At 30.7% G+C, this 15,873-nt stretch overlaps 1 protein-coding gene across 1 annotated transcript; it reads right to left on the bottom strand.

Moving 5' to 3' along the window:
* Positions 1-8,363: 8,363 nt before the first annotated feature.
* On the bottom strand, positions 8,364-15,281 carry LOC134280548 (multiple epidermal growth factor-like domains protein 6). Its single transcript, XM_062762990.1, has 6 exons — positions 15,188-15,281; positions 13,823-14,041; positions 13,312-13,536; positions 11,856-11,984; positions 9,202-9,351; positions 8,364-8,628 (listed from the first exon to the last, which is right to left on the bottom strand). The coding sequence occupies exons 1-6, from the start codon at positions 15,264-15,266 to the stop codon at positions 8,366-8,368; spliced, it is 1,065 nt and encodes a 354-aa protein (XP_062618974.1). The 5' UTR covers positions 15,267-15,281; the 3' UTR covers positions 8,364-8,365.
* Positions 15,282-15,873: the final 592 nt, after the last annotated feature.

The following is a 15,873-nucleotide window of genomic DNA, read 5'->3' on the forward strand; positions in this document are numbered from 1 at the left end:
ACATTTTTTTTTTCTTGCATTAATTTTTTTCTCCTTTTTTTATTCAGAATTAAATAAATTGAATGCTATTACATGTATATGAAGAAAAAGTGAAAAAAATTTAAATGTTTAGTTCGAAAATAAGCCGATTATTAAATAAAGAGATGCAACTGATTGATGACTGAAAGGTCACTAAAATGTATGTCCCATTCAGTCGACTGAATGGTAACTGAATGATCACCGATAGGTCACGGAAACGGGTCTTTTCAGTGACCTTTTAGTGACTATTCAGTGGGCATTCAGTTACCATTCAGTCGACTGAATGGTAGATTTTCATCCTGTGATATATGTTCTACATCCCATACTCTTTGGTTGAAAACCAAGGGAGTTATACATGTAGGCATAAAAAGTTTTAGTCAATCAAATTGCAGCGCATATGCATGCGCGTGATATCGTGACAATTATTATATATCATATTGTAGGACATTCTTATGCACGACTTTTTTTTTAAATTTCAAAGCATTTCGTCAAAGAACAAAAAAGATATTGAGATTTTTGTTTCAGCCAATTAGAGCGAAGTGCACGTGTATGCGCATGTGTTCATGTTGATTTGACAATGTCATATTACCTTTACTGTCCATTTATTCTTTTTTAATGAGTTTTAAAGCATATCATCAAAAATATAAGAGTTATAGCTTAATTAAGTATATAAGTCATTTTAAGCTCACGCACGTGCATGCATATGAGCACAAAATGACCTCCCTTCTGCACACCTACACTACAAATGTATTAACCCTAAAAAGGTTTACACTTTGTTGGGTGAACAGTTTCTGAGAACACAAGCGGACAAAAAAGTACTTGAGAACAAATAAGAAAAAAATAATAATTATAATAACTAGAGTAAAGCTCGTTGCAAATTAACGAGTAGGACTTCCGTCCTGTTTGACCGAGAGTAACTTTCATTTAAGGAAAAAAAGTAATGGCGTCCAAAAATGGTTTCCTCCAAATTTATCCTAATTATTGCAAAAGAAAGCAATTTTTGCTACTTCCGGTTTGACCGGAAGTGTCGTTGACGGACGGGAAATAAAGTTTTATGCTTCCAGTGACATATGTTGCATAAAAACTTGTTAAGTACGGCAAAAATATGCTTTTTTAACTACTCCCAGTTTGATCTGAAGTTACGCACTCGGACGTAGTCTGACGACCCCAATAGATTTAGTTTTACATTTTAAACAATGTTGCTTTCTTTAATATTTAACAAATACTTAATACTTTAAAAGATATCAGGAAAAAAAATTCTGGCCCTCTAGATCCCTTATTTTAGGAGCCAGCCCTTTTTCCGAGCTATTATTTTAAAGATCTTAGAATTCTACAATTCTTTTGTTCTATATGTATTTACAATAAACTTCCAGGTAAAAAGATATTTAAGAAAGGGTGTTCGAAATTTTGAAATTCGAGATATGACTTTTTAGTATTTTTTTATTCTCTACCTGAACTGAAAGTTTCATAAAAATCGACCGAGTCGTTTCCGAGAAATCGCGTGCACAAAATCGGTAGGAAAAAAATAATAAATATAATGGAAAAGAAACCTAAGAATAACAGTAAGGTCTCATGCTGAAGACGAAAGACCTTAACGAGAAGGTCTGCTATTGCAAGCAATAGCGTATGTCACCCCGATCTGGAGAAAGACTTTAACTTTTTCAACACTAAAACAATACACATTAGCTAAGCTTGGAAAAACCATCAACTCGTATCAGTCCTTTAAGTACTTTGATTTAAAAATCCAAGTTAAAGTAGTTTCGATGGAAACTATCGACAATTTGCAATTTTTAAATTCAATGAGCACAATTACAGATACTAATCATTACATAAATAAAATTTTATGAAGAATGTCCAAGGGACCAGAAAAAAACGCGGATAAAATTCGTCGGTTTTTGTAGATTTTCATAGCACCTAACCATTTTGAACCTGAATGACCACAGAATACAACTACAATTACTGATCCTCCTTTGAGAAAAATTTCAGAAAGATTGTTCTAGCCATCTCCGAGAAACAGCCTGGAGAACAAAAAATGCGTACGATCCAAATATGTCGCCCAAATTCGTTCAGGGCGACATAACTAGAAAGTCTGATATTGAAGCAATATGCCCAGTAAATAGTTTCTTAACGTGGAATAACACCTCTGTGAATGTACATGTATGGGGTAATCCAGGTTCAAGGAGAAAAAAAAAGTTCTCTGAAGATAATCATGACATCTATTTTGAAATATCAATTTAACCTATGATAGAAATATTCCCATTTCATTGGAAAACAAACATAGACAAAATATTTCGCTGCTTGGGGCTATTAAGTAACGGATAAGCAATAAGGACATTTTTCCCCTAAAAATATGATTTTGTTCCAACTCTCATTCGATGGATCCACTCGAAACAAATGATCCCACAGAGTCTAATTCATATTTTTCATACATAATATTTTTCCAATAAAAAGTAAATAGTAACTTAAAAACAAAACTTTATGGTGAACACAATAATTTCAGATTTCTTTCATCGTTCAATTCACAGTTCACTTCCATTATCTGCCTATTTAGTGGGATCAGGTGTCATATAAAAGTGAGCATCCCATGTGGACTGGTCATACCTGCCCTATCAAGAAAGGAAAATAATGAAAAATTGAAAAGATAAAAAAAAGGAAAAAGAAACCGACTTGCATTTCACATTATAAGAAGAAAAGGTATGTCGATCCAGTTTAGAAACTGGAGAAAGGGGGGGGGGGGGGGATTTGTCTACAAGAACCTGTGTTCATCATCGGAAGTCGGAAAAATCCGTAAGATTAGCTAAACCACTATAAAACAAAATTTTACTTTAAAAACTTAAACAAATAACCTGAATGTATTTTTTTCTGAATATACAAAAGCAATAAAAGAATATTTTGAACTTTACACCTATCTACGATAAGATCTGTATAACTATATTAGAAGTAGGAACACGTAAACTTGATAAAACCTTTAGTAGGCACTTAAATATCTGTACTCTAGATATAGAAAGTGTATCTTGGAGTTAAGTTACATTTTGTCAAATTAAAGTAGATCCATTGACAATTCCTGCTGAACACTTAAGAATTTCTTTGTGTTATATTTTTTTTTTTTGGTGAAATTAAAATGTCACAAATTAATGACAGGATTAATGCACCGTGATAACATACATTAAATAACAAATTGTGAAACTGGCTTTCAGTTAACTAAAAACAACAGTGTTAAATTATACAGGGTTTCTTTCCATATCTTGCTGTTAACATTCAACGGACGGAATTTGTAAAATGTATATCCATTAACCGAATCAAAAAGGCTTCGCATGGATCAATTCAAGTTTGTCTATATATGTAAAGGATAATAGAAAACAAGCATAAATTTGCAATTAATTATATTTATTATAATGCATGCATAAAAATATGGTTAAAAATACATGAAAAAGGAGTCTTCTTCAGTTAGAGAAGGCTTTCATAGAACTTTTAAACAATAATAATTCCTTATTTTTGCAGTGAATTTTTCAATGAAAAATAACAGAAAAGAAATTATATAAATGTTTGGGGAGGCATGTCAATCAGTGTTCCTTATAAAATTCTAAAAGTTTACATAATTTGAAGCAAAAATACATCTAATTAATTTATGGATTAACACAAGCATTAAAACAGAATGTATATTACTGTAACAGTATTAAGAATATGAGGGAGAACATTCAATACAATAAGATATAATCATCTGGCATAACTCAGTTTCATTTTTATTCTATAAATGTTGGGGTTATAATTTCACACAAAGGGCAAACTTGACAGACAAGGGACAAATAAGCGTTTTAACACTTAAATGATTATAAAACTAAGATTGGGCGTCTTTTTTTCTAGTTTTGGTGATTTGCATTCCGATGTTCGGTTCTGGATTTCATTTCACATAGCAGCTAATCTCTCCCTGTAAAAAAAATGCAAACCAAAAAAAAAAACCATAGTGTAGTATGAAATTTAGCATTGAAGGTATATTTCTTACACACACTGCTCTGCAAAAATGTAAAACACATGACGTTAAAAATCAAAGCTTCTTAAATTCATTCATTGTGAATACATTTTTTTCCTTGCGATGGGTGTAATTTTTGTTGTTTTTGTGGTATTCAGAGATCCACTAACTTTTTTCCCTCTTGAAATGTTAAAATGTCATACTAAAGTACAGTAGATTGTTTTTAAACTACGATTTTAAATCCCCTGGAAGAAATATTTTTTTCAATTAAACTACGGAAATTTGACTTCTTGAAATAAGTAATTTTACAGTATCGATAAAATACACACCAGACGTAAATGTTGAAAATCATACATGTATGAATTACTTAATCTTTTACAAAAAAATTCGATGTTTGTTGAATGTATGTATTTAAGCTATTCAAGCTTCATTTTTGAAGAAAGAAAATTAATTTTTTCTCAAATGATATCGTAAGATTTTAAAGAGACACACTTTTTCACTGCTGTTGATGAGAACCGACTAAAACACGGCTTAGACAATGTAACATTTAAAGTGACAACACTTCTCGACTTAACAAAGAGAGCACTAGACAAGTGGAAATTAAGTGCTCATTGTAATTAAAGTACCTTCTCAAAACCAGTGCAAACAGTATGCTGAAACAGGCAACACTTGTGGTAATTCCCGCCACTTCGACTATAGATGTTATCCGCCGTTAAAGTGCATGAGCTGTAACAAGAAACAAAGATACATATACAGTTCCGTAAGTTATTTTATTCAAATTTAATATTTCGTTCAATATGCTTTTTTCTCTTTGTAAAATTTTAAATAATTTTAGGAGGTACATGAAAAAATATTCATGTTGTAATTATAATGATCAGGAAATATTCGTCAAACTTTCACAAGAATCGGTCAAAATATCCGAAATGATTTTTAGAGATATGAAATTCATTTCAATCGATTGATAATTATGTAGATTTTTTTAATACCTATTTCGTTTTATGTAATGAAGACACATTTGGTCTATTTCACATAATATAATCATATAAAGTTTATGTAAATTGTCATATTTCATGCTTGCCTCCAATCAGTTAGTCATGTAACATGATAAAAAATACAAACAGCATTTTTAAAATAGGTTATGTACATGTATAACTTTTAAAAAGAAAGTATATGATGTACATAAAAATGGCAACAACTTAATAACAATGTAAAACAGGCTGAGCCGATATGTAAGTTATAAATAGAACTGACATATTACAAAAAGACTTATATAATACCGTCGATACAGAATGCCCCCGTGTATCCTTCTCTACATTTCTTACAAGTCCCGTTCTTTTTATCACACACTGAGAGACAACCCTCGCTACACATAGACTTACATTCAGCTCCATAAGTTCCTTCCGGGCATTCTGTAAAATGTGATAGAAAATTATTTAAAATGTTTAAAACAAAATGGAAAATATAACTAAATGTGCACAGATGATTTTTTTCTCGAACAAATGGTTTATCACCCAAATAAAAATATTTAAACAGAATATTTTGATATATTAAGAACATTTTTTGCTTCGGTAAATATTTTAGAAATATCAGCTGGAGAGAAGCTTTTAATTTTTTAGTCTTTTAGAAGAAATAAAATAAGCTTTTCTTCTAAAAACAATCTAGGCAGCAATTTAATTTGCTAATATATTTCAATATATATAAATAAGAAATACATATGAAATCAAATTGATTATTCTTGTTATAAAATATTTGATTGTATACCACATGCCAAGGATGGACAAAGAGAATACATTTTATTGTACACTGATTTAATATAAATGTTTTTACTAATTTTTAGAATTATTTTATAATCTGATGTTTTCAACATGCGTTTACTTATTCCAAAACATTTTAAAAAAAAGATTTTTATGTTAGCATTGATGCATTCATTCCGCAAAAGATTTATACTTCATGCTATTTCTTAAACATAGTATCCTTACTGCATCGCATTTACACTACATACATGTATAAATAATCCACAGTTATATATAAATGATGCATGTTATTCGTCCGCAATTTAAGCAACATACATTCACACTAAATATCATTCGAAGGAAAGGGATCATGAACATATTTTTTTTTAATTTCAGAAAAGCATGTTCTAAGTCGCGTGATAAAAAAATGAAAAAAAATAATGTTTATGAAATTTTATTTTTTTTTTATCGTCTTCCCCAAATACAACAACACCAGTGAATTTGTAATGATTTATTTCATACAATTAATGTAATATGTAGAAACTAACAAAATGTAAACATTTTATTTTAAATGTTGTCATAAGAGACGCGAAAGGAACAGCCCATCCTCAAATTCTATGTTTTCAGATATACAGTATATTTTCAGTTGTCAGTCTTGTGGTCAGTTTGATCGCTAATCTACAATATACAGAATTACAATAAACATACAGTTAAAAATACATTTAAAATAACAAATGTATATTAAGGTTTCTTTCCGTTATTAAAATATAAATGCACTAAATCAGAGATTTTTTAAATAATTCTCTTGAATAAAGACATTATAGCTCATATAATATAATATTCTGCGCATTACAATCTTATATGCAGTTTTGCTACTCTATCTAAGAACAACACTCAATCCAGTGCCTGCGGATTAAGAAAAAGAGGTAAGAAAAATAATTAATCATTCAAATCAAAAATCTTATACTTAAAAAAAAAATACTTATGTAGCAACATACCTTCATACGGAGATTATATTTCCCAGTTGATTCGATACGCAAGAGCTTGATCTACGTATGAATATATTCTAAATTGTGGTAAACTATTGACAAACTAAGTTGAAGAAACAAGAATATAAGCAGCCCCGTTTACAGTCACCATTTCGTTAGTTCTATGCTCTGCTTCTAATTTGTATTATTTGATGGACTTTGATACTGAATACTGTTAGCTCCATATCCTTCATGATAAGAATTGATATAACTAAAGTGGTCATATTTATTTGACAAAATTATTTTGCATACCCATATAATTTAATTTTCATTTTTTCCCGTTATTTCCTGATCAGGACAAGGAGCACACGGCTCGTTTGACCGGTTGGGAGCGGTTGCTCACTCCTCCATGTCACCCGATCCCATCTCTGTTGTTTTGGAGGTCCTCTCCAAAGGAGCTCTGTTCCTATTTTGTATTGTTTATGGACTTTGATATTGAATACTGTTCGTTATCTCCATATCCAGCATGATCAAAATTGATATAACTAAAGTAGTCATATTTATTGGTCAAAGTGTTTTTGATACCCATATAATATTAATTTTGAAAAAAAAATCTTACTGTGTTTCATAAACTACCCTACATCGCACTGTAGTAATATCGATTAACAAAACTTAAAATAACACTGTAAAGAATACATACTTTCTACAGTCCACCAAAGAAAATGAAAATTTTCCCTCAGGAGTTTATGAAGCAAAATAAAGGAGGTGAACCGTGTTTTTTCTCAATTGAATCTAACATCTTGTTTCACATTAATGCTGAATGTACAACAAAGGCAGAGCAGGTCAACATTTAAGTCATATTATTTAAACAAACTGTCTTCTCTCTTCTATTTACTAAAATAAGGCACACTGGATTATTTTCTCTCAATTTTAGCACGTTTATTACACAATTCACCAAACAATTAAGTAAATAGAATCGTTCCTGCAATAATGTCAGGGCATATCTAAAAAGCTAGTCTTGCTATAAGTATTTTTTTATATATATTCACACATACCTCAATAGTGATCATGAACAATAAACAATTATCCAGCTTAAAACATTTTCTGACCAGAGACCTGAGATGCAAAATGAAAACTGCAGAAAGTAATGATATGAAATATGTTTCATTGTAATTAAATAGAAAAGATATACATGTATAAGAACCACACTTTTAAATAAGTAGAACAATTTTTTCCCTTCAAAGTTTCTTAAGTGTATCACACAACCATCTTAGGAAAGCATCCAATGAAAAAAAATTAATTCTACTGCAATAAGGAAGTAATCAGCGTAAGTGAGCATGTATGTTTCCACTAAGTGTAGCAAAATTAACACTCAACATCTTAAAAGTTGCTTTCAAATGCAAAAAAAAAAAAGAATTAGTTGAAAGTTTGTCATTAGATGCATGCATTAAGATTTTTTCTTTCAAACAACTATGAGCTTTTATTTTTTAATTTCAGTGATTTTCCAAAACATTACATATTTTTATGGTTTTATCTCTCGAATGAATAACTCATCAAAAATTATGCTGATATCATTGTTGGAAAATATAAATATTTAAGTTTAGCAAAACAAGACAAAAATCATGTCAAAAGCATTTATAAGAGCGAAAAGTCCACAGAATTTTTTTAAATATATCTTATATGAAGTCAGTAGGAGATGTGCCATTTGCTCTCAGTTCAATTCGTCGTCTTTTAAAAGGAAGCAGTTCTCTTCTGGAGTTCAGAATTTTCCTCTGTATTGCAAGCAGTTGAGAGAATTCGCTTTCTTCACATTTATCCCCGTGATACCCAGGTTCACATAGCGCTAAACAGGATCCGGTCACGTGATGGGATGGTCTGTTTCCTCTACAGTATCCACATTGTTCTTTACATTCTCTGCCGTACCAGCCATCCTTACAAGCTGGAAAACATCAAAAGAATGAAAAATAACGAATAAGTTTTTTTATGTCATAGACCTTTTCTGCTTTACCCGAGGCCCTTTACAGATAGATATTATAACTGTTTATGAGTATACACTTAAATACTAGTACGCTTCGAAATGAGATTCCCTTATCCACCAATACCCGATGCTCAAAAGGTGTATCTTTTCTTTATAAATATAACTTGGGCAATTGCAATATTTTGATCTCATTTTTTTTTAACAAAGTTCGGATAAGATATTCTTATTATATATATTCTTTTATGATAGGATGCATATAACGAAACCATTTATGTATTTTCGATGTTACTTTCATCATATTATTCAAGGTGTTTAATTTCACTTCGTTGCATTGCCATATATGGAGATAACGAACAGTTTTCAAGATCAAAAGTCCATTCAACAATACGAAATAATAGCAGAGCAAACACCGACCTCCAAAACATCAGAGGTAGGATCAAGTACCATGGAGGAATAAGAATCTCCTGCTAATATCTGCCTGAAATTGTCGTTTATGTTGCATGTCATTTTAATTCCGTGATAAAATTTTCAAACCTTGATTACATTTCCTGTTTATATTGTGTATCCACCCTGGTGCACAGTTTCCATCTGGACAGGAACCTTTCACGGAGTTACATGTTGCATTATTGGCACAATGTCCACATTCTGAGAGACAGTTTTTACCAAAGCTCCCAGCTTCACATGCTGCAGCTTCACATGCTGCAGTAAATGTACACTTTACATATTTTGTATATTGTATTATAAAACTGAATACATATTAATTATTCTGTGCAGTAAGTGAAGTACGAATTTTTTGCTTTAAAAAATGATTTAAAGTACTTTTATTACTTTAAGTTTCAAACTGTTATCTTTCATCTTCTGTATATATTACAAGGGTTTATTTAATATCAGAAAGATTTTTGTTTAATTGTAATAATGTGCTTCAAATATAAACCATTAAGTCTGAATATTTAAGTTTAATTGACGAAAGATCCTACAGTAAGGGTTCATGTATATAGTTAATCCGTATTCAAACAGACAATTCAGTATTTATCACTGTATGCAAGTTATATATTGAAATAAACATATTTTTTGAGTTTTCATTATATCAACGAAAAATACTTTCTTTTAAAAGCCACGTATGCCATCCTATGTCTGTTATTGCATGATTTTCTTGTGTGTGTTTATCAATACATTTAAATAGACCATTAATTCGTAATAGACACCAATAAAAGGCTAACATTTAATTTCATAAATTCAACAGACTTTAAAACTAAAATATGGCCAATATCCAATTCTACATACAATTAATTTCTAAAGGGGCAGACTACTGTCGAGAAAAAAAATGAAGATAAAGATTTATCGACAATAGTGAAAAGTCAACATTTAACGAATTTGGTTGTTGATCAGTTACTTTATTTGCAGATATAATCTTCAGTTAACTCAAATTTTGAAAAAATGTTTTGAAAAAAAGCACTATTTTCACTCAAAAATAAAAAGGATATACCTTGATTGCATCTTCCCTCGCTAGAATGTATCCAACCTGGTTCACAGAAACAGGATGGACAGGAACCTGTCACGTGATCACAAGTTGTTTTGTTTCCACAATGTCCACATTGAAGGCCACAATTTCTACCATAGAAACCTTTCTGGCATTTTAGAAATATATTTATGTTCAGAGCAATATAATAAATTTTTGATTAATTTTAAAGAATTAATTTTTTGTACACGAATATCTGGTATAGAATTTCTGCGAAATTTTGTAAAAAATGTATTTAATGACTTCTTTCTTTATAAAAGTATGAACATTGGTTTTTAATAAAGTTTTATGTCAAAGAATAAAAAAAGTAAAAAAAAATCATGCATAGAGAATCTGTCCATTTTTGAAAAATTGAAAAATCTACATATTTTGTTTCTATTACAAATAATGATAGGAGAAAATTTAAAGTTTGCTGACCTTTATCACATTTCCAGTCCAATGTTTCTTTCCATCCAGGTAGACACTTTTTATTAGGACACTAACCGGTTACATTGTTACATGCTGAATTATTGGCACAATGTCCACATAAAGAGTTACACGACTTGCCATATCTTCCACTTCTGCATTCTGTGCAAGTTACAAAAAATAAGACTGACAATTTGATTTAAATTAAGCCAAGAGCTTTTGAATGTTGATGACGTTAACTTAATTCAATATTTTGAAACATCAAAATATAAACAAAATACGAACAAAAATACTGTGAAAAAATCATTTTGTTTCAACCAGACAAGAATTTTTTTTAATTAAATATCAAATTCAGCTTCTGGAGATGTATAAATATATGTAAACAAAGAGATCAACATTTTCTTCTTACGCTGTGGCACGTAAGTACATTGAAAGATACGACACTAATGGCGGAAGAACAATCAATCATATTTTTCAGCAATACCTAGTGTAACCACTCAGAGAAAAATTTGTCAAGAGTATTAAACGTTGGTTAGGTTTTTTTTTTTAATTGTATATTACGGGGTAAATACAATGTTTTAACTGAAGACCGATAAGTCAGAAAATTCAATAAACTAAATAAAATAAAATAACTATTGGGACCATCATTGGAATTATGTGATATAAAATATTAAAAGGAATATATTGTATCTTGGACAGTTATAATTTGAATACTAGCTGACACTGGAAACTTCTCATTAATTTTAATTTACAGTTTAACTAATAAAATTATTAATAGAAATTTATGGCAAATGTCATAACTCTTTAAGATGAAGGAGTTATTGAACCTATTTTCAACTAGATGAATATTTACAACTGTTGTTACTCGCAAGTTCGTACAACAACCGACTCGTGCCAATATTCACCAATGTAAGTTCAATAACTTTATCTTATTAGGCTATTTCAGCAGACCTTCCATGAAGGAAGAAAGTAATTTAAATGGTCTTTGTGCTTTATTGGATCCAGAATATAACAGATCTGGGGTTTGGAAAATTGCATATACACACTAAAAACAGTGATCTATTTATTCATTACGGTCGTATTAGAGGAAATATTAATACAGTATACTTAGTGAGAAAGGGCATATACGATTGTAATGAATAGTCATGTCTCTAACAGGCATTTTTATTTACGAGTTGTTTTTTTTTATTTTTTTTTTTATTTTTTTTTGTTTTTGCATTTTCTTCAAAATAAACACGTGGGTATATATTTGATGTACCTTTACCTTTACAGTATGGTGGATGGTATCCATCATGTATACAACCAAATGAATCACATTGTCCCGTTGCGTGGCAATCCCGTTTACAATTTCCGCATGACTCACACTGTTCTCCGTATTTCCGACGTGGACAACCTGAAATAATTTGGACTCAAGATATATTATTAGGATAAACTTGAGAGATAATTCAAATTAAATAAAGCAAGAAAGTGGAAATGCGTTTTGGCATTTGTGGAATTTCATTATTATACAATTTGAAATGGAAATGGTAGACTGCGTATGAAATCAAGCAGAGAGTATATTTATGATGACGTCCGTATCTCACACCCACTACTATACAATGAATTTACTTTCAAACTCAAACAAAAAAAAAACCTTAGAGAAAATTCCCAATGCTGCTGAAATATTTAATTATGGATATGCGTTTCAAAATTGATGGGATAAATATGATTTCCCGAATAACTAGAAAAACGTAAGATTTTGAAAGCATCAAATATGAAAAAAAATCAGTAAAAGACTTTAAGGTGAAAACTTAAATTTTCGTATCATTTCCACTTTGTTTGACTTATAGACCATGTGTAAAAATAAGAAAATAAATAAATATATAAATATAAATCAAGCATGTACCCGTGTTACCAAAAAACCCTAAAACTTTCCAAAAACATAGGGGAAGAAATAGAGGTAATTTGGTTTTATTTTTATTAATTTGATTATGTCAGTTTTGTATCACATATATATAACGAAATAGCGTAGTGGTTAGAGTGTCTGCTCTAGAGTCATGAAGTTAAGAGTTGATCCTTATGTCGCGGGTCCGAATCCCACTGTGGGACGTGGAGACCAGTACTTCGGATGAAACCGGATAACCCGACGTCCCATGTTGCAGTAGGTGCTGACACGAAAAAGATTCCTCCATGCTCAATGGCCATGAGTACCAAGTATACGACAAAATTTTCAGCTCTCCACCGGCAAGTGGTGACGTCTCCATATTAGTGATATATTCTCGAGAGGGACGTTAAATAATATACAATCAAATAATCAATGTAATAAATCTTAGATATTATTCATTGTCGTAAGATTATATACAACATGTATGTCAAAAGCTACAGGTTTAACATTAAAATCCAACCTCAGGATGTATTAAATGCTAGTTTTACCATGTATTTAAGATTTTGCTGCAGCCGAGCTCCAGAATTAACATTAAGACATTAAGCTACTCTTAACTTAATGTAGGTATCATCATCTAGATAAAAAAAATGGCTTAATCGATCGATAAAATGGTTATTCTAAAGACTTTCTGATCGTGATGTACTCGAGATTAGCAAGCCGTGACGAAATTGTAAACATATCCAAACCCCCCACCCCTCTCTTTCTCTGAATCCAAATTACAAATGCTTCTAAATAATGCAATCGATAGTTAACTGAATTTTTCCTTGTTAAACTCGCATGCCAAGCCAATACATACCAAAAATTCTTATTTCGCAGATTTCCAGAATGGCACCATACTGATCATTTTTCTTGTTAGTATATATCTTTATATATCGAGCAGTCCGAACACAATTCACCTCAAGTACTGTTTCAGGTAAAACATGACCTGGATCCTGATAGCATATGTTGTTGTCCTCAAATCCTGGGGTTTGAGAGGCAAGTATGGAAAATCCTGTAAGTCTGAAGGCACGAGCTGATCCGCCTAAAAAGACTCTTAAAGAACTAAATTCAATAAAGAAAATCACAAACTTGAAAATGAATCTCTGCTGCAAAAATCTCTCTAAATACTCTGAAAAAATTGTTTATTCAACATTTTGTATCAGATTACGTTACCGGACAACTTAAGGGATGTATATGCCATTTTTATGCTCTGAATGATGAAAGGAAAACATTTAAAGAGGACAATCCATCATTAGCATGAAATATATGGAGATAACAAACAGTATACAAAATAGCATTAGACAAATACACAAATGAAATTAACTCACTATCATCTCTGTACCATATTTTAACACTTTTTACGTTGTAGATGACCCCTAGGTCTATGGTCAACCAAGCCTCCGACCATCCTATGGCTGTGTGCATGCAGTTCGTGTAATGTTGATTAAAATTCCCGTCAATTGTAAAGTCCGCGGACCCTCTTCCTCTTCCGAATGGATGTATTGAACTGCTTGTCACTTTTGTTGTCCTGGTATTTATAAGCTGCTCTTTTTGAAAATATATGTTAAAATATACGCAAAATTATTAAGTGTTGTACAAATATTTTATGCCTAACAGAAGGTTCAGCAATAGTGTCCTTATCTTGCAACCCAATGCATTGATAGTCAGGGAATGCTTATAATTATTTCAAAATATTATATTAAACCATTATATAGCAATGAGATTTGTTTTTTAATCATATTTGAAAATAATATAGATATTATAAAAGATACTTACGAATAATGAAATAAATGAAGATAATCTTGAGATGAAAATTACGTTTTTTAATGCGTAAAACTAATAAACTCTAAAAACATGTATAACTAGAAATGATGTTTTTGCAAGAGCAGCATCCGACTGACTTATACTACATCAGTCCATTGAACACATGTAGATTACATCCTTTAATTTGTTTATGTCCATATACCACAGTCTATTAAGAAAGAGTATGAGTATTAAACGTTTACAACGGAATATCTCATCAAAAACCTTTTAGAAATAGACAAGTTCTTCCAATATTGTATTAAAAAAAAGAAAAGTCATTTGCAACTAAAACAAGACAGAAACAAAGAAAAATGTTTGACATACCAGCAATGGGATTCGAACCCCAGACAGTGGAACAAATTTTGGTTCGGTCATATTTTTTTGCAATAAATACACGCATGAAGACGAGGAAAAATATTTTGATTTCTTAGAAGAAACTCTAAAAGCCCTGTAAATCCTAAAGAATAATATTGAAAAACAAAAAAAAAAACGTTGAAAATTTTGGACTTTTTGAAATCATTGCGACCGAATGTTAGAAAAAGAATGTCTATCCACACATCTCCATTTGATGCTCTATCAGTTCAGCGACTTTCTTTTTTATATCTTAAACCGTTCTCGAAAAAATATTCTTGACAAAATGCCCTTTAAAAAATACAAATTTCTCCAGAAATTACGAGCGAAAGTGAAATTTGAAAAAGTGAGATACCCTTGGAATAATTCACATGATGCAATATCCCTGAAAAAAACTTTCAAACTGAACAACGTACATGTGAGATATGGCCTGTATATTGAAAAAAAAGAATGCTAAAAATAATAGAAAACAGATAGAAAACAATATTGTCTTCCGAAGGAAGTCGGAAGACCATAACTAATATGAAAATTGTCCTTACCATAGCAATTAGTAAATGAGATACTCATTATCCAAAGAAATAACAGACTTGAGAAACAGGTCCATGAATCAACATCCATTGTTTTTCCAAAATAAGCAATGAAAATATAATCTTGAACGTTTAATCTATCGTAATGACATTTATAGCATTTTGGTTTGGAATGCAGTACTTTTACAAAAATATACAGCCTCATGAGTCAGGTTTTCAGTGATAGAATGTCAAGTAGGATTTCTAGGGGCGACCATGGAGCTCATCGTAAAATGTCGATAAGACAAGTAGTTTTTCCTGTGCACCACATATTTTAAGGCGCATGGACATAGTTGCATCGATGGTTTGTTAACAATTTCAAATTTCTTTTTAAATGACCACAAAAAAAAAAAAAAAAAAAAAAAATTAAGTAAATTACCCTTGAAACTCAAAACATTCAATTTGGATTAAAAGTTGACTTAATACATGTATATCTAAAATTAATTTACCTAGTCATCAATGGAAAAGTCATCAATAAAAAAGTATGCTCTCAAAATTGTTCATAATTTTTTCTTTTATTATTTTCTTTCCCAAAAAGGACAATATTTTATATGGATGACAATAAACACAGGATATGTGGAAAGACTACTATTTGAATACCAAAATTTTTCATTACTAGTACCTAAAGACTTTTTTCACAGTTTCCATGCGAGCCTTTT

This window comes from Saccostrea cucullata, unplaced genomic scaffold, assembly GCF_032062105.1.
Source record: "Saccostrea cucullata isolate Sc308-1 unplaced genomic scaffold, CSIRO_AGI_Scuc_v1 ctg1530, whole genome shotgun sequence".
Classification (NCBI taxonomy): domain Eukaryota; kingdom Metazoa; phylum Mollusca; class Bivalvia; order Ostreida; family Ostreidae; genus Saccostrea; species Saccostrea cuccullata.